The sequence below is a fragment of the Schistocerca cancellata genome, chromosome 2 (genome assembly GCF_023864275.1).
Source record: "Schistocerca cancellata isolate TAMUIC-IGC-003103 chromosome 2, iqSchCanc2.1, whole genome shotgun sequence".
Taxonomy (NCBI): Eukaryota; Metazoa; Arthropoda; class Insecta; order Orthoptera; family Acrididae; genus Schistocerca; species Schistocerca cancellata.
Genome location: NC_064627.1, coordinates 1,057,790,676 through 1,057,816,003, shown reverse-complemented (window position 1 = coordinate 1,057,816,003; position 25,328 = coordinate 1,057,790,676). Strand labels below are relative to the sequence as shown.

At 39.0% G+C, this 25,328-nt stretch overlaps 1 protein-coding gene across 1 annotated transcript in view; it reads right to left on the bottom strand.

The window, feature by feature from the left end:
* The window catches only part of LOC126163053 (probable ubiquitin carboxyl-terminal hydrolase FAF-X), a 331,505-nt gene that overhangs the window by 221,290 nt on the left and 84,887 nt on the right, over nt 1-25,328 (bottom strand). The window contains exons 9-11 of the mRNA XM_049919945.1: nt 4,121-4,378; nt 3,901-3,999; nt 849-1,123 (exon numbers count right to left, since the gene is read on the bottom strand). Coding sequence (XP_049775902.1) covers nt 849-1,123; nt 3,901-3,999; nt 4,121-4,378 — 632 coding nt within the window. The remainder of the gene's footprint in view (nt 1-848; nt 1,124-3,900; nt 4,000-4,120; nt 4,379-25,328) is intronic.

The following is a 25,328-nucleotide window of genomic DNA, read 5'->3' as shown; positions in this document are numbered from 1 at the left end:
TGGTGTACTTGTCAATCTGGCATACTTTTTTCATTGCTTCTGCAATAATGTCATGACCTGTTTTGTGTACCATGAGGGATCTGTTCAGTATCTCAATTTACTTGATAGAAAACTCTCGATAGTTATCAACACTGTTTCTTTGAATTTGAGCCATATCTGACCGGCACGACACTTACATAATTAGTATAGAAGAAATAGTGTCTTTTTAGAAATGCATTAAGTGAAATTTGATCTTCTTTTTTAGAGAGAGATACTTTACGTTTACTTTTAGTGGATTTGGATGTTATGGTATTCATTTTCACTACAAGGACCTTGTAGTCACTAACTGCCTCATCTGTCATGAGACACTATTTGCACTATGTGCAGTATGTTAATTGCAACCATTTGAATTTTACACACACGCTTCTGAACTAATTGCTCAAAATAATTTTCAATTAAAGCATTTAGTACAATTTTGGATTATGTTTTATGCCTACCATCATAGGATTCTTTACTTAGATAGGGAATATGTAGCAGAAAGGGGAGGGGAGGGGAGGGGAGAGCGGGAAGGAAATTCTAGTGGGATACACTGTAATCAATGAATGTGTTATATCAAAGATTGCTCTCAAAATCCCAAAATACTACTTTCTCGGAGAAGTAAAACTTCGAAACACATCTCCCACACGTATCTCAGATATTGCAAATTGTTTTAAATATTCAGAGGCAGATGGGAATAAATAATTTAAAACTGACATTAATAAGCCCAAAAATTCACAAATCTAGAACCACAGATGGAAAGTTCAGAGACATGAGTCAGGGAACACAGCCAGTTCAATAGAAGGCTTTTGAACGACAAAGTAAGCACTTACCGATAGTACATGTGATGGCCACGCTGACTGTGATTCATATTTGGTGATGGTTCATACAGACAGCAAATTTCTCTTATCTGCTTCAATGCAGGCAATGCCCACTTGTCCCCTGTTTTCAGCTCTTCAACACATTTGTCCAGCCACACCGTTTTCTGTGCATCTCTCTCTTGTGAACAACTATAATCTAAAATTTTAACATGAGCTGTCAGTGCTTGGTCCATAATTTCTGTTGGCACATCGTCAGAATGTGCCAAATTCCAAAACAGTGTGAGCACCTGGAAAAAAAAAAGAATAGCACACAATGATTAAAATACTGCTTCTGGTCATCATCATTTCACATGGTAAGGTCCTTCTAATAATATTTGTCTATTCAAATATGAGATTAATCACTTACAATAAGCATTTTCTTGGAAAGGTGCAAATGCAGGAGCAAATCATGTGGGCAGCATAACTACCGTATTTACTCGAATCTAAGCCGCACTTTTTTTTCGCTTTTTGTAATCCAAAAAACCGGCTGCGGCTTAGAATCGAGTGCAAAGCAAGCGGAGGTTCTGAAAAATGTTGGTAGGTGCCGCCACAACTAACTTCTGCCGTCGAATATATGTAGCGCTACAAAGGCAAGCTTTGTAGGCACAAAGATAAATACTGGCGCCAAAACCTCTGCGCCAGAAGGAGGGGGGGGGAGGGGGGGGGGGGGGGGCAAGCCGAGCTTTTTTTCTCTGCCCCGAGTTTCGACCACTGCATTTTCATACATTGTCCAACGAAGTAAATACAAATTCCGTATTGCTCATCTTCGAATGTAGCAGAATTTCAATGTTCTACGAAAATCCGACTGGTAAGACTGTTTGGGATGTTTGTCAATATGGCCAACTCCACGTTCTCAATTTTTTCCTTTCTGTGAGAAGAGATGGTTGCTAATAGGAACCTGATGAAATGTAAATCACATGCAGTGATATTCTTCACCATAAGAATACGAATATAAACATTGTGCCACGTATTTTTCATGTTTGCTGCTATCTCATTTAAATCCTGTCTGCCTAATAAACTACGAAACTAGAGTGAGACAACAGCAAACGCGGCAGAATATACGTATCGTGTCATGTTTATATTCGTATTATTCTTTGCCTAATAGTGATACAGTCAGAAATGAAGCACGGCAACTGACTAGATTTTTAAACCTAAGACGACTAATTTCTGTGCAGAATTTGATGTACTAAAGAAGCGGCCGCGAAGATTTTCAAACGGAGAAAAATTTTCACCTAACTCTCGTTCAGAACATGTTCTATCATATGCAGTCTATTATTTGGTTCTTGTTGATCATTATCAAAGAAAGCAGCAGTGTAAGTAACAACAAATAGCAGTCTCTTGCCATTGTTTTGCTAATGAGACGATTCCTCTTTTTTTTTTAAACGGCGGTAGCGCGCACAAAAGCAAGCCATGCCGCGAGCCGTGACAGGTCGTAAACACGCACTATCAGAATGCAACTAACAATGCATGACACAGTACAGTAATGCATTTTCAGCTTACGAGTGACGTAAACACCTATAACAAAGAAAACGGCAATTATCAGATCGAAGCAAACTAAGCAATCGATTCAAACCAGACGAAGCACGTGAAAAAGGAAGGGTACCCGAATAAATACGGACGGAGCGCCTGACGCATAGCAATGGCTACCTGGTAAAGCTTAACTGCTATGCTTACGACTCGAACCAAACTACTGTAGCTGTATCGTCATTCATTCGAACTAAATTGTGTCTCATATTACAATGGACCAACTTTGTTTCGATTTGGAGGTGCGGCCTAAAACTATTCTCCCCCCTTGAATTTAGAGTCTAAAATTACAGGTGCGGCTTAGATTTGGGAAATTTTTTTTCCTTTATTTCGAGTCTCATTTTTCAGGTGCGGCTTAGATTCGAGTGCGGCTTAGATTCGAGTAAATACGGTAATGATTTAAAAAGTGTGGTGTTCTGCAGTGTCACTACAAAAGAAAAATGTAATGAAAAAATAAATAAATAAATGAAATGATCATGTGGCATTGTTGGCCGAGAGGTCCCATTTGGGTTCGGCCACCAAGTTCAAGTCTTAGTTCAGTCGGCGCCACTATGGGCAACTTGTGGCCGATGATGAGGACAACACAATACCCAGTCCATGAGTGGAGAAAATCTCCAATCTGGCCGGGAATCGAACCTGGGCCCAGTGCTTGGGAGGCAAGCATGTTACCACCCAGCTAAGCAGGCAGACACTATAAAGGAGCTTCCATAGGAGCTGAAAGTTGCCCCAATTCAAATTTTCCCAGTCCACACAGACTGAATACTGGTCAATTCCCAATGGTACAAGTGGTCGACACCATCCTCATTCCTTTTCTGCTTCCTTAGTTATATTTAATAACTATTTTTTTATTGCCATATGTGTCATTTAGCAAAGACATAGCAGTGTAGACGAATTGCTATTAACAGTCTAGGATGTAAGAATTTTCAGAGACTGCACTATGCGCAACAGGTATCTGTAACAGCATAGTTATGTGATGGATTCATTGAAGTATGTACAGCATAGTGTTAGTCCAAGCATCTACTACATATAAAACAGCTTACAGCAACTGAATAAGAATAGTGGGCTGGCCATCTAAACATCATGCAGAAATATGGAACCAACAATGGTTCTGAACAGTCGAAAGTACACCATTAAAGCACAAATACCATAACACTTACGTTGTTCTCTAGTGTAGCATTTTCTTTGGTTTAGCCTACATGAAATGCTGTGATGTTGTGGAAGATATGACATTTATGAATTTCTGCATGGTACAGTGAGTGGCAGTTGAAGCATGACAAACAAATGCAATGAGCGACACTAGATTCAAACAATTGTAAGTTTTATTACAGCACTAGCAAGAATAAAAAATTTTAATTAATTGAGGAGACTGACAGGAAGTTAGTTTCTCTCCAAAAAATATAGCTTATATGATGTTTATATATTCAATACTTCACGACTAGTCATAATGACAAAAATGACCTCTTTAAAATAACTTTAAATAGACACATAGCTAGCTAATTACCTTATGTGCCATAACACCATCCTTATCATCTTCAGCAAGACGCCGAATTAACTCCAGCAGTTTCTCTCGCTGCTTCTTGTTAGCATTCGTCCAGCTAGACTAGAAAATTTATGTAATGGTGAGTAATCTAACTATAATATACACTCAACCTAAAAAATATAGTTCAGTATTATGAGTCTATATATTTCACATGAGGATAATTTGTCTCCACAATACTTACCTGGAAACAGACAAAAAGGTGATCCAGTTGCTCCGGAGAAAAGTCCCATGCTAACTTGGCAAGGAGATCATGAACGTTTTTAACTATAGCCTCATGTTTCCCAGCTTGTGCAGCCCACACATTGTCGAGATCTTCTAAAGTTAATGCTCTCTCTTTGATAACAAACCTTAAAATTTTTTCTAATTTCTCAACATACTGTGGTTGATGGAGTGAGTCCCTCAGGACAATTTGCAGAACTTTATTTTCTTTTATCCATTTCTGTAACAAACCAAACCAATTTGAAACCATTAAGTGCCTTTATGCAAAAAATAAATAATAATGCAAATAAAACATTTTCTTGAAGGTGAATGTGGGACTTTCGCAAAAAAAATTCACTTGCAAAATCTCTTCAGGGTATCAACCACGTAAGAGCTTCGTCTTAATGTTGTGTTCTGCCAAATTCATTATTCATCACAGACTGTCGACAATTTGGATCTCACTCTAAACTTAAGGTCATTAAAGTAGGAGAAGCACAGTTGAAAAAAAAAATCAAGTTTCAGAAAAGGGATGAGAGATAAATTACAGATTAATGAGAAACAGAGATACAAAAGACAGTGAACTGGGACCAGAAAGTGGTATGGTTATAGGAATAGATAAATGAGAAACAATATACACAGGACTGTTGGTTTTTATCCAAGATGAATTTGAGTAGCTACCCATTATTCATCGATCCACTGTTATATTTCCAACCACTGTTACACTTCTAGGATACTGGGTTACCCCCAACAGAGAACATTGTTGGCTAAGACCAATTCAGGCTTTACCAGAAAGGTCAATTTTATAATTATACAAATAATTAAACTTAAGCACATTCGGGAAGGGTATAGCAAGTAAGTGAATAAACTTACAGAATCAAACTATGTAACTGTTTAACACTGTACCGATGTGCCAACAGTAAAAATTGCCAAAAATTAATACATCTCAGATGCAAACAGAGGCACATGTCCAAATTATGGTGTTTGTACATTACAGAAGACTTATTTTTTCTTTTCAGTTTCTGTGTCAATCACTGCAAAAACCATTGTGGACTTTGATTACAATACTAGCGCAATTTGTTTAGCCAGATACAGATTCCTTAGAAATTTCTTCTCAGTGTCTAACCTCCTTGGCAACACACTCCTTGTCTAATAGTGTAAGAGCTATATCAATAAAAATCCTCGGTAAAGATTTTTTAATGGATGGCGATAGCTTGTGGTATGGATACATAGGTTACAGCTATCCAGCAAACAAAAATGGCTGTAACTTGGAATGATATTTCATAGACACTTATCCAAATTTTCTGGTGAAACACAATGTATAAGCTTGATAAGAAAACTTCATTACCCATGAATGAGTACATTGGTCTTCAATAACTTTCCTGTACGCCAGGGGCCACCTACATTCTGCCATAATATTTTGGCCCTGATGTGTCTGGCCATCTTCACGTTAGTAGGCAACTGTTGAAGAGTCCAGGTGCATTCAACGGTATTTATGCTGAATCTTGCGCATGCGAAAAGTGCTGGTGTCTTTCGGCACATGTGTCGGGTGATTACATGTGTAGGTCAGTTGAGTTGTGTGTGCTGCCCTCAGTGGTGGAAGGGAGAAATGATCTAATCATTAAGTATCAAATTACACTGTCAATTATGTGACTGGATAATTTAATTTATAGGATTCCAATTTTTATCCAGTTGAAAGCCATTGTCACAATTTATAAGATTATCAGCAAGACTGGTTTCCACTGATTATTTGATTACCAAATCCCAAAATCTGGAAACGGGAGCTAAAATTTTGTTCTATTTTATTCCATAGAATGTCCCATGGAAATACAGTGTTCTGTGATCTTAAATGGTTGCCAAAGACAGGTGTATCTTTCTTTTCTGTACAACACTCCTGAACAATTTGAGTCATCTGGCTATATATACTCAGCACCACACTCTCATGGAATTTTGTAAATGCCCGCTCTTTACTTAAGTTGTCTTGAACAGATCCGACCAGAGCCAACCTTTTTGCTACTGGAAATAAGATGACCTTGATTTTATTTTTCCTAAGAACTCTGCCTATTTTAGAAGACACATTTACAGTTATCAATGTCCTCAGTGCATTGCTTCTCGTTAGGCTATGAACAACTATTAAAATAAGAAGCAATGCAGTAAAGACACTGATCATAAATCAACTGTTTCCTTCCATCAAGGTCATCTCCCGTCCACCAGTGAAGGGCTTGGCTCTGGTTGGCTTCATTAAAGAAGACTTACAACTGAAGAAAGTGTGCATTTTCAAAATTCCCTGCGAGTGTGTTGCTGTATATAAACACCAGACAACACTAACTGCCCAGGAGCATTGTACAGAACATGAAAGATAAACCCATCTTCGGCAACTGTTAAAAATCAGCAGTAGCAGAACACTGTATTTCCATGGGACACTCAACATCAGTTTCCAATTTCTGCGACATAGTTATCAAAGAATCAGCGGAAATCAGTCTCGCCGATAAATCCTATAAATCGTGACAACGGCTTTCCACTAGATAAAAACTGGAATCCTATCATTAAAATTAGCCAGTCACAGTGGAGTTGATGCGGTCATTTGACAATTAACGATCAGATCATCTCTCACTTCCACCACTGAAGGCAGCATGCACAACTCAGCTGTCCCATACGTCATCACCGTCTGTCCCACAGGTCATCGACGTCCGCATGTGCCAAGAGACACCAGCACTTTTCGCATGTGCCAGATTTTCTATACATACTGTGAATGCAACTGGGCTCTGAAGATGGCCGGATGTCTCTTGGTCAAAATATCGTGCAGAATGTTGACAGGATATGGCTGCACACCCAGACATAATTGCAAGAAGAAATGGGACAGGGGAATTTCAGGAGTTACATCAAGTAAATTGACTTTTGACAAATACATTATTTTGTAAAGTGGGCACTGATTTTTAACAATTTAAAATATTGTCGACACACTTATCACCAAAAATATCATTTGTCTCTAAGTCACTAATAACAACACACAACTGTATAGTAAGTAGCATTTTTGGCACAGCATATTATCAACCCCTGTAGCACAGACAAATTGTTCTTTTGTCTCTTCTGCATTTTACAACTCATGCTGTTGTTTCCTATTGTAATTAATGGTAAGAATTCATCAGAGCAGCTAAGAAAATTTATTGCACCACTGCAGTATCAGTATATACTGTTTTTGGTTTTGCAATGTTGTTTCTATGCTCTACACTTTAATAATTTCTTGTATCACTACTGAACAATGTGGGATACATTTCAAATGTTAATAAAGAATATTTAATGGTATTGTAATTTTCAATATGATCAGTGTACTTAAAGGTGTAACAGACATTTAACATAAAACATTGCAAGTCAGGGTGAAGTATGAGCTGGCAAAGTTTTTGACCATGATAATTAAAAATTAATGAAAACTATAGCACAACAGTGTTTGTTACAATTCCTATGCGACTTGGGAACAAGGTACACAGGTAACTGCAGCAAAGGAAAGAAAGCAGGTATCAGTCTCCGATGCCAATGTCACTTGCATGTTGCATCACCTGAGTCCGACAAATTATCATAATAGTTTAAAAACTGATGAACTCAAGGTAGGAGTATGGGGAGTGGTAGGGGTGAGTAGAAATGGATGACTCCGGGGAGAGGTTCCGAGATGGGCCTAAGGATTTGAGTAGTGACTGGAGATCCTGCAGGATTACTGGAATAGAGCCACCATGGCAAGGTTTGTAGGTGGACGTATCTGACAGCTGGCTGAGTTCTTCCATCACCAACCCTACCAATCAGACTCAACCAAAGACCAATACTGAACTAGCCTACACCAGTTCACTCCTCCATCCAACCGTGATCCACCACTACTGCCCCCAAACCACCTTCTGTTAACTTTCCAGAATTTCTTAACCTTGAACCTTGCCTCACCATCATTCCCCAAATCCCTCAACATGCAAACCAACCTTACATCAGCAGAAAGAACTGCAGTCACCATCTAAAAACTGATCCCGACCTTACAATTTTACCTGCGGACAAAGCCTCCACCACTATTGTTTTCAACCACAAGCATTACCTGGCGGAACGACTCTGCCAGCTGTCAGATACTTTCACCTACAATCCTTGCCATAGTGGCTCCATTCCAGTAATCCAGCAGGATCTCCAGTCACTACTCAAATCCTTACGCCCATCCCAGAACCTCTTCCCAGAGTCCATCTCTACTTACCCCTGCCAATCCCCACACCCCTACCTTCAACATGCTTCCTGAAGTCCATAGACATAACCACCCAGGACACCCCATTGTGGCCAGTTACTGTGCCCCCCAGTGAGAGAATCTTGGCTCTCACAGACCAACACTATCAACCTATTCCCCGGAACATACCCTCCTATATAAAAGGTACCAACCGTTTCCTCCACCAACTCCACAGTTCCTGTCCCTTTACCACAGGTGCCCTGCTTTTAACTATCGATGCCACTTCCCTGTACACTAACATTCCTAATACCCATGACCTTACTGCAATTTAATACCACCTTTCTCAACACCCTATGGATTCCAAACCAACAACCTCCTTCCTAGTCGCCATGACCAATTATATCCTCACCCACAATTACTTCTTTTCTGAAGGCATTACCTACAAACAAATACGGAGTACGGCTGTGGGCACCCGCATAGCACCATCCAATGCCAACCTATTCAAGGGCCATCTAGAAGAATTCTTCCTAAAAACCCAGAATACTAAACCCCTCACCTGGTTCAGATTTACTGATGACATCTTTGCTATATGGATAGAAGGTGAGGACACACTATCCACATTCCTCCATTTGCTTCACCTGGTCCTATTCAGCCCAACAATCCAGCTTCCTAGAAGTCTACCTTCACCTCAAAAAGATGACTACATCATCAGTACCTCCGTTCATGTCAAACCTACTAGCCACCAGCAATAACTCTACTTCAACAGCTGCCACCAATTCCATACTAAGAATTCCCTTCGATACAGCCTAGCCAGCCATGGTTATTGTATCCGCAGTGACAAGCAATCCCCCTTGGAATATACCAAGGGTCTCACTGAAGCCTTTACTGACCGTAATTATCCTCCCAACCTTGTACAAAAGCCAAATCTCCTGTGCGTTATCATTCCAATCTCCCAAAACCTCAAAACGTCCCACAGTCCGACCACAAAGGAGCATTCCCCTCCTAACTTATTACCACCCAGGTGTTAACGGAACATATTAAAGGCTTTACTTTTCCGAAGTATGCGATACCCTCCAAATTCAACCAGTTTAACGAGTATTTATGATTATAGCAAAGGTATTGTGTATGTTAACAATGATTGCATAACATGTCTCCATAAACAGTCAACCCATTAAATTATACTGAGTAACTGACCCACACAAAAGTTTATATCACTTGATCACTGATACAGCAAATGTCATCATGTAAAAACACTAAGTTCATCTTAAATAATTAATATGAAGTACGAAAAATAGTGGCCAACTTAGGTATTTTGGATCTCCTTAAATAAAAATCACCCAGTGAAACCTATTTGTTCACTAGGAGCGTTTTCACTCAGTATTCACGAAATCAATCCTATTTTAGATGAAAACCAATGTAATTCTTAATAATTCATGTTATTTACTTATTTATGCAAATTAGAGAAGTCAATTGACAAACTTCTAAAAAACGGCTTTTTTGTAACAAAGAATTATTCTGTCAAGTCAACAAATCTGTCTGTCATTTTAATAACATGTTAAATTATGTCACTCGATGCAAATTAATAACTTTTCTGCACAAATTATGATAACAGATGTACATGTGACTTATAAACTATATCTCTTTGTAGTAGTTCTTTGACAATGTTATAAATACAAGCTGCCAGAAGGGTCGGAAGGCAGTCGGAATGTCACTTTGGTAAAGTGTGTTTGTGTGTTATTGTTTGAGGTGGATAAACAATGCAAAGAACATGTAACGGAAGTACTACTTTGTGTTGAGTCATGGTCTTTGGTGGACAGTGGAATTAAGATGGCCACCAGAATAATAAATATTTGAAGTTTACATATTTGTTGGTTTCGCTCGTTCTTTATCATCAAAAGCACATAAAAAACATGGGACCTCATGTTTTTAACCCTAGACAACCAGATGTAGAGCCAGCATCAGCATCGAGAGACAGCAGCGATCCAGCAAGTAGCAGCGATTACTACAACACAATGCATTTTAATGGCGCCAACCTATCATCAAGTACTAACAAGCTCCGTAAATGGGAGTGAAATAGTGCGATTATAGCAATTAGCTATATCTATGACCAGGCGACCATTACAAAAGTGGGGGCTCGTCCGGGATCTTTAAGTGCATCGATGATAATAGTGCAGTGATAAATTTCGTAAGTGCTTAGCATTCCAAAAAAGTTTATTTGTGCAGTGTGGCAACAGTGAAAATATGTCAAAATTAAATAAATTGTGTTTGTGCGACTACCAAAAACCATCATCACATCGCTCGGAAGATTAACATCTGGATTATGTCAATGGAATTCATCAATCAAGACTTCAGCTTCGATAAAACCGAATAGAAGTGAAGAAAGCCAACAAGAACACCGATCACGACATCATAGCATAAAGCAAGGTATTTTGTTGTTGTTGTCATTTAGAATAATTAATAGTTAACATGTCTCTACCTGAGAGTGATGAGATCGTAGGAAATGTAAAAATTGAACCAGGGGATGGTGAACAATTAAACTTAACAGAGTGGCTAGCAGGGTTTGCAACTCAAATAAGCTCGCAACTTAAACAATCCAGTGACCAAGTACGTTTGGATTTTAAACAATCAAGTGAACAAGTAAGTTTGAAACTTAAAGAAAACACAGATAGACTGGATAAGTTAAGTTTGGATTTTGATCTATTAAGTACTCATCTCAATGAGAAGTGTGAGGAAATTAAAACTACCTTCAGTAAGAACACTAGAGAACAGTTGATACACTTCAGAAAAGAATTTCAAGTTAAAGTTGAAAGTTTAAATGAAAACATACAAGCTAACACAGACAGCATTGCTGTCATCTACAACAGAGTAGATACTGAAGTTGAAAGATTAGATCAGAGAATAGACAAAACATCAGAAAACCTTAAACATGAATACAACCTGTATACCACTAATGTAGATACAAAAGTAGAAAATATACACACTAAATATACACAATTGGAAGATGCATTGATGTCAAAACAAATGTTTTACAATCAAAATACAATCTATGGGCACATCCAAGTGAAATGCTTTCCTGGTGAAAATCTGCACCCTATTGACTTTATTCACCAATGTAAGGATATGTTTGTTGTAGGAATGTCAGATAACATAAAAATTAAGTTAGTAAAACGGCTTCTAGAAGGGGAGGCCCTATTCTGGGCAAATGAGAATAATGATTCTTGGAATACTTTTGAAGAGTTTGAAGCTAAGTTTATTTGCAAATTTTGGTCGCAATCCATACAAGCCAGAATTTCTAAATGGACCAGTGTATAGAGGGAAAGTAGGGGGGAATGCAAAAATTTTGCAGAGATCAATTGAAAAAACTTGCTCACTTGAATAACTCTTTTGATATTATGACACAAATTGATGTTTTAAAAAGAAGGTTACCAGAGAGACTGCAGTGGGAATTGGTCCATGGACCAGACGATTCAATGCAAGAGTTCCTGAAATTTGTAGATAGATTAGATAGGGCCTTGGAAAGAGAAAATAACCAAAGTTTTGGCTCTGGCAACAACCAGTATGGGTGGTGGAACAGGAATGTAAATAGAGATTATTATGGGAGGAGAGACTTTGAAAATTCTGGAAATAATGCTCCAAATAGGGGAGATAGGAGATATGAAAATGATTTCAGAAACAATACACAGGAGGGAGGACGGAGGAGAGATAACAGGAATGATAGAAATAGGTATTGGGGAAGAGAACAAGATAGAAGGGGGCTTGCTGAAACTAGTGAACAAAACGACAACTACAAACGGACAGACCGAGGGAACCAGCCGGGAAACGGTGGACAGTCCCACTAGATGTCCGTAGTTTTGGGGCTAGACAATATTATGATAGGACAACACATAACCGAAACTGGAAAAGGAGAGGATACAATGTAAAGAGTAAGTACCATGAAAATACTGATGTTGTTAGAATGAATAAATTAGAATTTAATAAAAGGTTTTGGGATACTATGATTAAAAGTGATACAGTTAATGAAAACAGTGTTCAAGCACAGGTGGTTAGTGAAAGTGCAGAAGTTGAAGGTATTGCAGAGTTCCATAGTTGGGCTGAAAAAGATACTGGTGTTAATAACAAGTCAGACACACCACAAATAGAATCTATTTTGGGGGGTTTATTTGATAAGAAGGGGGATGACGAAGTGTTTAATGGAGCCAAAGACTCAATTGCTGAGATTCAGATACATAGGGGGGAAACTGAAGATGGGGTTGTTGTGGAGGAGGAGGAAGAAGGAATAGAGGGACATTTAAATAATGATCCTAAATCAAGTGATGTTATTGATGAGAGTGTGGAGGAAGAAATAAAAGTATTTGTAGAATTGAAAAGTGATGATGAGGTAAAGGTAAGTGATGTGACAAACATGGGTAATAATGAGGTTAATGTAAGTGAAATGCAGACTAGGGATGTGTATCTGAGGACAAGCTATTGCCTATTGGGAACTATGAAACACTAATCTATGAGAATGGTAATAATAATAATATTAAAGAAAATATAAAGGGATGGAATGTAAATGTGTGTTTTCAAGATAAAGGGGAAAAGTTTTTAGAAGTTTTGTGGAACAACTATGGAAACGGTATAAACAAAGATGCCTTTTGGAAAGAATTAGCAAAGGTAAGTACAACCTTGTATCCTACATGGTGGACAAGAATCCGTAGTGGACTTTATAAAAAAGGGGGTGAAAACAGTAGGTTGTTAAGTGACAACACAGTGTTAAAAGGAACAGATGAAAACAAAGGTTTATGTTTAATTCTCAATGCTTTGCAAACAGAGAGGGGTGTGTCTAAGTGTAGGTAAGAGACATTAGACTTAGGAACTAAAGAAATTGAAAATGATCTATTGTTTGAATATACTGAAATAGACAAAGATGTTGAGCTAGGTTGTCCATATGTTATAGTAAACATTGACATTTGTCCATTTGAAATAAAAGAAAGCCCACATCCTAATGCGTATAGACTTATCTTTCCCAGATCAAGAAGGTTATTTGGATTAAGAAACATCACTGAATTGAAACCATATAAACATGATTAAGCACATTTCCCTGTTTGAATACAGTTACTTACTCATTTTCCATAAAGCATGTTATCAGCAAAGATTTTACTGGGTGTGTCAAATAGCAACTACCACTCATCCTACAGACCCTGGAAAAGTTCCAGATCTCTGAGAGAATGTTTTTATATTTATATTGTCACTATTGAATATTAAATTTTGAGACATCTTCTTTACTTGCAACGGGCAAGAAGGTGACAAACATTTATTACTTTCCTTTTGTATTGTTGAATATGGGACATACTTGCACCAAATAAAAGACAATGAAAAAATTGTTGTGCAAGACCCATCATTTTGTTACTATTGTGTTCTTAGGCATAATATTTGTGTACAATTTTCTACAGCTAATCAGATGTTCACCAAGTTTGATGTTTGTGTTATGTTGTGACCAATTTAAGTGTCCAATTTTAGTATTAATATGTTCTTGTACTGTCTTGACTATGCGTCTCAATGGGAGACAATATTTAAAAAACTTTTCTTTTTTTTTTCAAATGCATATTATATTCATACATGTGACTTCTCTAATGTTTGTGTTTATATATCATGTCCATACTTATAATTATGTTCTTTGTTTTCATTTCTTTTATGTGGCTCAAAAAGAGCAGACAGTTGCAATATTTTTCTATGGACATATGACCTGTCCATCTATGTAATATATTTATGTTCCTTCTATTATCTTGATTAATCTGGGACTCAATGAGAACTGACTTTGAAATAATTTACATATATTTTTTATATATCTTAAAATCGCATGTGATATATTTGTGTCTGTTTTTGATCATTTTCCATGTGGCTCACTGGGAGCAAAGATTAACATATTTTTTATTCTTTCATATATTACTAAATATTTTTATTATGCTGTCATACTGAGAGCCATAACACAAAGTGCATTTGAAACAACACAACTAAAATATTTGCAGGAAAAAGTCATTTTGAAACGTTGTAACGGTCATTGCATGCATACACATTATGCAGAGTAAACCAAAAAAAAATTATTAAAGTAGTACTTTTCAAAATTTTGACCATTTGACACATTTGTCCTAGTCGGCTAATATCATTAACATTCTGTAAATGATATTACCCGAGGGAGGTATTGTAACGGAACATATTAAAGGCTTTACTTTACCGAAGTATGCGATACCCTCCAAATTCAACCAGTTTAACGAGTATTTATGATTATAGCAAAGGTATTGTGTATGTTAACAATGATTGCATAACATGTCTCCATAAACAGTCAACCCATTAAATTATACTGAGTAACTGACCCACACAAAAGTTTATATCACTTGATCACTGATACAGCAAATGTCATCATGTAAAAACACTAAGTTCATCTTAAATAATTAATATGAAGTACGAAAAATAGTGGCCAACTTAGGTATTTTGGATCTCCTTAAATAAAAATCACCCAGTGAAACCTATTTGTTCACTAGGAGCGTTTTCACTCAGTATTCACGAAATCAATCCTATTTTAGACGAAAACCAATGTAATTCTTAATAATTCATGTTATTTACTTATTTATGCAAATTAGAGAAGTCAATTGACAAACTTCTAAAAAACGGCTTTTTTGTAACAAAGAATTATTCTGTCAAGTCAACAAATCTGTCTGTCATTTTAATAACATGTTAAATTATGTCACTCGATGCAAATTAATAACTTTTCTGCACAAATTATGATAACAGATGTACATGTGACTTATAAACTATATCTCTTTGTAGTAGTTCTTTGACAATGTTATAAATACAAGCTGCCAGAAGGGTCGGAAGGCAGTCGGAATGTCACTTTGGTAAAGTGTGTTTGTGTGTTATTGTTTGAGGTGGATAAACAATGCAAAGAACATGTAACGGAAGTACTACTTTGTGTTGAGTCATGGTCTTTGGTGGACAGTGGAATTAAGATGGCCACCAGAATAATAAATATTTGAAGTTTACATATTTGTTGGTTTCGCTCGTTCTTTATCATCAAAAGCACATAAAAAACATGGGACCTCATGTTTTTAACCCTAGACAACCAGATGTAGAGCCAGCATCAGCATCGAGAGACAGCAGCGATCCAGCAAGAAGCAGCGATTACTACAACACAATGCATTTTAATGGCACCAACCTAACATCAAGTGCTAACATGCTCCGTATATGGGAGTGAAATAGTGCGATTATAGCAATTAGCAATATCTACGACCAGGCGACCATTACACAGGACAGGAGCAACTGAATTACATTCTCTGCCAGCGTTTCGATTACCTCTTGTTGTGCCCTGAAATGATAAATGTCCTGTCCACTATCCTACCCACACCTCCTACACTGGTATTCCGCTGTCCACCAAACCTACACGATATACTCATCCATCCTTACACAACTCCTGCTCCCAATCCCTTACCTCATGGCTCATAGCCCTGTAATAGACTTAGATGCAAGACCTGTCGCATACATCCTCCTACCACCACCTACTCCAGTCCAATCACTAACATGATCTATCCCATCAAAGGCAGGGCTACCCGTGAAACCAGTCATGTGATTTACAAGCTAAGCTGCAACCACTATGCTGCATTCTATGTAGGCACGGCAAATAACAAGCTGTCTGTCCATATGAATGACACCGACAAACTGTGGCCAAGAAACAAGTGGACCACCCTATTGCTGAACATGCTGACACACATGATATCCTTTATTTCAATGACTGCTTCACAGCCTGTGCCATATGGATCCTTCCCACCAACACCAGCTTTTATGAATTGCGCAGGTGGGAACTTTCCCTGCAATACATCCTATGTTCCCGTAACCCTCCTGGCCTCAACCTTCGTTAGTCACTGTCCTTACCCATCCAGCCCCTCCCTGTTCCCATTCCAGCACTACACAGCTGTCATTTCACAGCCACACCCTGTCTTCTCCCATCATGCACTGGTGCTGCTGCTCACAATGTGGTTTCAGTTGCCTGAGACTGCAGTCACGTGCGCGAGTTGCGTTTGTGTGTGTGTGTTTTTGACAAAGGCCTTAATGGCCGAAAGCTCTAATTGTGACAGTCTTTTCCTTGTACCTATATGAGACTCAGCATCTCCACTATATGCTGAGTAGCAACTTTCCTTCTCTAATTATGTTATATATGTAAACTGATCTTTATGTTCAAATTTTAAAAACTTAGGTAGACTTACCACCTGTAACATCCACAAGTTTACTTGAGAAAGACACTATAGCCAAAACAAACTTGTAAGGAAGAAGGATTACTAATTAAACTATTTGCAGCTTGCTAGGAATAATTCATTATAAAATGTCATTATGATTTATTTTACACAGGGGGCCCAGCCGATAAGAAAATACTGATTTTTCTCTATAATATGAGCTTTTTGAATGGAATTTTTGCTTTTACAAAAACCTCCATCAGTTTTTTTCAAAATGATCTTTCTTTGTCTTCTTCTTTTGGTTCTACTTAAGCTTTCAACAAATGACTGTTTCTGTTGAGAAGTAGCCTGAATGAGTCAAGATGTTTCTCAGCTTTATCTTACTTTTCCGATACAGTTCGATGATGACATAAATAGCACAATACCAATTTCAGATCTGCAGCATATAAGCAGTTTTGTAAGCATTCACAGTCATGTGACCTATACCTGACAAAACTACAAGTAGAACGAACAAGGCATTTAAGAGTAGAAGTAAAAATTTTAAATAACTTTTCGCACTTTACAGGAAGACACTCAGTGTGGTGGTTTTAGTTTTCTTGTCACTAGAGTGTGGAAATTACAATGTTGCTTACGAGTGCAAACTAACTAAAACTTCAACTGCCCACAGGGAAGGAGTGGAGCTGGGAAACAAGCCCAGCTTCTCTCTTGCAGTACAGCCAGCCCACATCTTTATCTTGTAAAGAGTGGAGACACCATCAAAGGGACTGCTAATCCCTTCTGGTGTCATCGGAGTCATACCAGAACCCCATAATGTTGTGACAGGCAAACAGAGAACCGACAACTGCTAAGTTCTCCATTATGACAAGTCTTCATTGTTCACAAGAACCAATGTCATTTCTCGGTTTTCAGTTCTCGCTTTGTGCCAGAAAACTGATAACACCAATATTTATACTCCTACCACTGACGCAATGTCATATTAATGACATTTACCAACACTTTGTATTAATACAGCAAAGCTGATGGTGTGACCCAATATGGCTGCATAGTGTATGCGTTAATCCCTAACATACTGATTTTTTCCCCAAGTTATGTTCCAAAAACTGAATGACATTACATATAGACAAATAAAGATAAAGATAGCTTTTAAAGCTCAAAATGAAGAGTTACAAATTTTTGAAGATCACTATTAATAAAACTCAAGTCAACTCGTGCAACAGAGCAACCCAAATATCCTGAAATCTTAAGATTTTTTTAGTTTCTGTGTCACTATGAAGTCACACCATGTATTTCACAATGATTTTCTGTGAATAGATATCTTTGAGGGGCTGTGCACAGCACAGTGGAAGTTTTTATTTCATATCACTGGCGAGCACTTGCCAGTCAACTGAAAAACTTTCATTATTTTCTGTCTCTAATAAAGTAACATCACATACTTCTTTTCTTTACTAGGTGCTAAATTCGATGCGTTACTCCAGTTCACTATAGCCATAATTTTTTAAAAGCACTGCCTAAACAACAATACATGATAGGCTGAAAGTGTGCATTTTGTCGTCGATTATCCAAAACTGCATACAGTAAAGATGATGTCTAGTGGAAACAACCTCAACCAAATACGACAGGCAGGTTACAAGTGTCGGACTGGATGCTCTTTGGCAGCCAAACACTTATCTATCAGTGCTGAAGCGGATACAAGCAAGTTTTTATTATTTCATAGGTTTGTTCTTAAATTGCCCAAGTATACTTGGGATTTTAAGTTTCTGTCAAATAAATAGAAATAACTCAGAACATTATATGCAAAAGATTGTGGGTTCCAATCAAACCAAGATATTTAAATTTTTTATTTTTAAACCTTTATTGAACTGATTTTGATTGTTACTATTATTCAATTAATTGGTTTAAATTTAACTTTTTATTTCCTACTCCTTTGCCACATCATTTTAATCTTTATATTAACTTTTTCATATGCTCTCATTCTGTCTTCTTATCATTCTTTTGTTATTTGGAATCTTTTTCATGTTAATTTAATTATCTTTATGTATTAACTTCTACTTTATTCCTTCCAGTCTTTCATTTTATATTTTTGTCCATGTTACTGTGTTCATTATCTCTAGTATTAATTTTACGTGAATTTTGTTTTCTTTGTAATTTCTCCTTTTGCTTAAATCTTCATCTGCATTATTTTGTCCACGGAGCAACAAGAATTTATGTATTAAATGACAGTTATGATAAAAAATTTGCCACTTCTGAGTATATGCTTTTAGGTGGGCACTTCTCGGTACTAACCTCTTGGTTTGATTTCTTAATTTGTTTAACAAATTTGCATATTGAAGTGAAATATATATTAAAGCATACAGTATAATTGCAAAATCAAATACATAGAATTATGAGATGAAATGTTCCATTAACTTTGAAAAATAATTGTCAAAATGCAAGTGGGTGAAATGTTTTGCAAACAAGTTGTGATGAAAATAATGAAGTTATTTAGGGCTAATAATATGGGAAGCAACAACAATCTATTTGGGGGTCGTGTAAATATGAGCTGCTGGAAAAGGTCATAGCAGTTAGGTCAGTGTATATCCAGAGCAGTGAAGACGTCATCGCACCGCACCTTTGTGGCATGGTGTAGTGTCAGCAAAACTCTTACAATAGATCGCAGTTCGAATCCTACACGGAAGTGAATTTTTTTTTTTTTTTTTTTTTTTTTTTTTTTTTTTTTTAATATGTGAGGGGCACATCCTTTGTATGGATTAGAATGATTGCATCCATCATCAGATTTCTAGTAGATGTTTTTCTTATGCGAGTATTACTTCTAATAGAAATAATGGATAACACGTGATATATAATTCTGCAATAATGTTGTTAACATGTCAGGATTGCCCAGGAGGGGAAAGCAGTAGGCACCCATTGAGGTGAAAAATCAAACATATTTTCAGTGCATGGATGTTTAATGCCATAAAAGGCAAAGGCAGGCCTGAGAAGCTGCCGAAAATGAATCGGCTGGTCAGATCGGAAGCTGCCAGCAGAAGAGACCGGACGGCATGTCTGCTCCGAACGGCTGGCCGCGGTTCCACCCCCACTTGATCGCTTCCAAACCTCCCTACTGGTCGGCCAAATCGAAGACGCGCAGCTCGGTAGCATTACCGCATCATCAGCAACACGTGAGTGTAGCTGCTGATTGCTCAACAGGTGAATTTCAAAGTGGTTCTGTCCGGTTTCTTGTAACGTGACTGATCTGCTACAACCTTGTACATAAACAAATCTCCCATGCCTTATCATTCCAATCTCCCACCACCTCAAAAAGGCCCACTGTCCGGCCACAGAGCAGCACTCCCCTTCCAACTCAGTACCACCCAGGACCGGAGCAACTGAATTACATTCACCACCAGGGCTGACTACCTCTCATGGTGCCCTGAAATGAGGAATATCCTGGCCACTTTCCTTCCCACTCCTCTCACAGTGGTATTCCGCCATCCACTGAACCTACACAATATACTCGGTCCATCCGTACACAATCCTTGCTCCCAACCCCTTACCCCATGGCTCATACACCTGTAATAGACCTAGATGCAAGACCTGTCCCATACAACCTCCCACCACCACTGCCACCTACTTCAGTCTGATCACAAACATCACCTATACCATCAAAGGCAGAGCTACCTGTGAAACCAGTCCTGTGATCTACAAGCTAAGCTGCAGCCACTGCGCTGCATTCTATGCGGGCATGACAACCAACAAGCTGTCTGTCCGCATGAATGGCCACTGACAAACTGTGGCCAAGAAACAAGTGGACCACTCTGTTGCTGAGCACGCTGCCAAATATGACATCCTTCATTTCAATGACTGCTTCACAGACTGTGCCATATGGACCCTTCCCAACAACACCAGCTTTTCTGAATTGCGCAGGTGGGAACTTTTCCTGTAATATAGCCTATGTTCCACTAACCCTCCTGGCCTCAACCTCCTTTAGCCATTGACCTCTCCCATCCAGCCCCCTCCCTGTTCCCATTCCAGCACTATACAGCCCTCATGCCTCCATTGCAACAGCCGTTATCTTTCTCTCCTTTTCAGCAATCCCCCCCCCCCCTCCCTCCCCCGCTCCCTCTAACCTTCTGACTGCACATAGTTGCCCCACCCTCTTTCCAGCTCGTCCCTCTGTGCTTTCCAACAGCACGTCACTGCCCGCCACGCCTACCCTATTATCTCTCCCCCTTTCCACCTCAGCCTCCTTTTTACCTCCAACCAGTCACCACTCCCATCATGCACCGCTGCTGCTGCTGCTTGCACTGTAGTCCAGTTGCCAGAGACAGTACTCGTGTGTGTGAGTTGCATTTGCGTAAGTGTGTATGAGTGTGTTTGCAGTTTATTCTGACAATGGCCTTACTGGTCGAAAGCTATCTCCGTGACAGTCTTTTTGTTGTGCCTATCTGCGACACGCATCTGCGCTATATGGTGAGTAGCAACAGTCCTTTTCACAATATTGTCTACATTTTGATAATACACGGAGAAGTAAAATAAACAGAAAGAAATTCTTTATATTAATTTTTATTTTCATCAGCCTTTTCGCTTATATAACCTGTTGAACGTGGTACCTCTCACAATTTTTAATCATCATCCTACTAGGACAGCTATGAAACATATCTTCACTGTCGCAAATATTCGGATGGCATTTATTTGGTAATAAATTCACCCATGAACATGTTTTTGACCCACTGCACGCTCATCTTCAGATGGAGGTGTTATCGAAACATGATCTTGTGGACCAAGTGTAGCTAGATGCAGTGCTGGTGTAGCTGGCAGAAATTATGGAAATCTGGTAATTGGCGACGAAACATTTACGAATCCGAAAGTTTCTTTATGTTTTAGGTACTTACAGTGCACTGCCTTGTGGTATTCACATCAGACTGCTTCTTATAACATGCATTATTACACTACGTACACAAATAAACACAATATGTAGCTACACTTGGTGGTCATGGTTGAATAAATCATAAAAAAAGGACTGATTGCATATTTATTACCAAATAAATGCCAGTTTAAATCACAGTCGCAGTTCGTTGTCCACAATGGATATACTGAAAATATTTGGCTGTTTCTTCTGAATATATTGAGATTTCTGAGGTTGTGAATACACTGGGACCTGAGATCACAGCTGCTTTCTTTTCTTTTTTTCCTTCTTTTCCTGAATACATTGCGGAAATGCGTTTCTATACTGACGTGAGAATGTTGCAATGTCTCTTTCTTCCATACATATCATCTGCTTGCTGCTCTTGCACTGGCTGTGTAGAACCGTAAGATGGCACATCCTTTATTTTTCTCATCCTATCTAGCAGTGAGCATCGACAACATTAATGCACGAAATGCTTAAGTACACCACTGGCCCCAATCTAGACTTTTAGCATCTTCTGCAGGAAATGAATATTTGACTAGTTCTAAAGACAGTTCGACTGTACTGCAGATGGATTCACGCAAATTGTAGTCTAAACATGGTAGAAATCCATAAAAAGCCAAAGTATGAAGTATAGGTTCTCATGGTTGACAGCACAACAAAATCAACACTCCCCTGGTGTCACTGTTCTCCTCCAACATCTGCAGTGCTGTGCTTGAGCAACATAGGAACACAAACAGTAATATCTTCTAGGATGCATGTCATATATAACAACAATTACTAGTACATAAAAAAAAAAAAACATCGCAATGTTGATTCAGTTCAATTCTTGAACTTTCACTCGTCCCTCAATCTAGTGACATCGGTTGATATTATCTTCACAATGGGTCTTTCCACTGTAATTTATTCTTGTGATGACAACTGATTTCAGTTTAATGCGATTTATTTCGTATGTTAGACATTTAATTCTAGATTAATTTTCTTTCTCCTTTCATCTGAATGTCACTATCTTGGTCTAAAGCTCATTAAAAGCTGGAAATGTTTTTCCTCGGAATTCTAATATGAAAACAGTGACCAAATCTTCCATTAGGAACACACTCAGGAAATCATTAGGGTCTCATAACCAAATGAAATACTGACTTGAGTTCCGAATGATGAAAAACAAAATTTTAGCCTTTGAATGTTACCTTTACCTAAAATAGTCTTAAATGTATGTATACCACACCAGAACATGTATGGGAACTTTTACTGAAAACCAGTTCAAATACAACGAAAGTTTGCTCACGTTAATAGAATTTAATACTATTTCATCCTGTGTTTCACAAAATTGTCTGTTTTTAAGCAGAGCTTTATACTGTTGTAGAGGCTAGTTCATAGTTTGTCACTTATCCATCTCTTCCACTAGTACCACATCGTCAAGTGATTGTGCAAGATCGATATTATATCGAGTGCTTTGGCATATTGAGAAATCTCGAGCCTATTCACATGCAAGTATTGTTTGATAGGCTCTAAGCTTTGGAATTCCTCAAAATAAATTTGTAAAACCTCAATAGCCAACGCTACTTCTTGAAACGTAAGATGACACTATATTAATCTCTTAAACAATGTCAAAATGTTGATCTCAGCAGCAGTAGCTTAATCTTCAAATATAAGACAACTTCATATTATTCAAATTACAAATTTGGGAGGAAACCTCATCTTATAATTGGGTCAATACGGTACTTGGGGCAAGTGGCAAGGGTGGCAGTACGAAAAAGCTGACAGCCCCTATAAACTATCATTATTAGCATCAAATCCACAATTTTCAGGGTCGTTTTCCCATACGACCATTTCATGAGTGTACCATGAATATCAGGAATCGAGTAAAACATTAAATCTCCGACATCGCTGTGGCCGCAAAAAGATCCTGCAAGGACGGGACCATGGACAACTCAAGAGAATTGTTCAATGTGACAGAAGTGCAATCCTTCCACAAATTGCAGCAGATTTCAAAGCTGGGCCAGCAACAAGTGTCAGCATGCAAACCATTCAACGAAACACCATCGATATGGGCTTTTTTTGGAGCTGAAGGCCCACTCGTGTACCCTTAACGACTGCAGGACGCACCGCTGTACCCCTCGCTTGTGCCCGTCAACACCGACATTGGACTGTTGTTGATTGAAAATATGTTCCTTGTCTGGACGAGTCTTGTTTCACATTGTATCGTGCAGATGGATGTGTACGGGTATGGAGACAACCTCATGAGTCCATGGACCCTACATCTTTTTTGTTTGTTTGTTTGTTTTGGTTTTGGGGCGCAAAACTGCTATGGTCATTAGCACCCGGTCTGTGACTTCGGAAATGGTGAAAAACGAAAATGGAAACCAGCAGCAATGGGAAGGAAACTCAAATTTATTGGAGAAACTAAAAGCAGAAGGAAAGCTTAAAAATCCACTACAGAAAGGGGTTGGTTGTCCCCAAAAAGAGCTTCAAATGACTGACGTCATCTCACTGGCACGAATAAACTCGAGAACGCGATCGGCCGAGTGTGTGTCATCTGCTAAAATGGACGATATTTCAGGCGACAGCTGTAGACGGACGCGTAACGGAGTAAAGTAGGGGCACTCAATTAACAGGTGTCTTACCGTCCACAGCTGAGAGCAGTGGGGACAGAATGGGGGAGGATCGCCGCTTAAAAGATGTCGATGGCTAAAAAGACAGTGCCCTATCCGGAGTCTAGTTAAAATTACCTCCTCCCGACGACGCGTTCCGGAGGAAGAGGTCCAAGCACAGGGAAGAGCTTTCACGTCCTGCAATTTATTATAGGGAAGTGTCGACCAATGTGCGTGCCATAAAAGAACAACATGACAACATAAAACACTCCGTAGATCGGCGAAGGGAATCGATCGATTAGCTAGCCGAAGAAGAGAGACTGCAGCCTTGGCCGCTATATCGGCCGCCTCATTTCCTGGGAGCCACCGAGATGCCCCCCAAGTGGAGCAAGTGCAGGCAGTCCTCAATCCGGTGGACCAGAGGGTGGACAGGGTAGAGAGCTTTGAGACTGAGGAGAGAGCTGAGAGAATCTGAAAAGATAACATACTGTATCCACTGATGGCGGCGGATGTATTGGACAGCCTGGAGAACAGCGTAAAGCTCCGCAGTATAAACCGAACACTGGTCGGGAAGCCGAAATCGATTTGGGGTGTCGCCTACAATATAGGCACTCCCTACACCTAACGATGTTTTCGAGCCACCAGTGTAAATAAATGTGGCTTCCTTCATTTGTGCACATAGAGCAGCAAATGCCCGATGATAAACAAGTGAAGGATTACCATCCTTGGGAAATTGACAAAGGTCACGGAGCAGACAGATCCGGGGACGGAGCCAAGAAGGTTTTAGGAAAGCGGAAGGAAAGAGAATGGAGCAGTTGACGGAAGCGGACTCCCGGTGGTAGTAGGGAGGAAGGGCGGCCTGCATACCCTACATCCAAGGAGGCGTCGAAAAAAATGTCATGGGCCGGATTAGCAGGGATGGAAGACAGATGGCTAGCATAACGACTCAGAAGGACTGCTCGCCGATTGGACAGCGGAGGTTCAGCAGTCTCAGCATAAAGGCTTTCCACAGGACTGGTGTAAAAAGCTCCAGACACTAAACGTAATCCATGGTGGTGGATAGAGTCGAGACGCCGAAGAATAGACGGCCGAGCAGAGGAGTAAACTATGCTTCCATAGTCCAATTTCGAGTGCACTAAGGCGTGATAGAGGCGGAGAAGGACCACTCGGTCAGCTCCCCAGGAGGTACCATTCAGGACACAGAGGGTGTTGAGGGATCGCAGACAACGAGCCGAAAGATAGGAAACGTGGGAGGACCAGCACAGTTTTCTGTTAAACATAAGACGCAAGAATTTAGCGACGTCCAAAAACGGAAGGTTGAC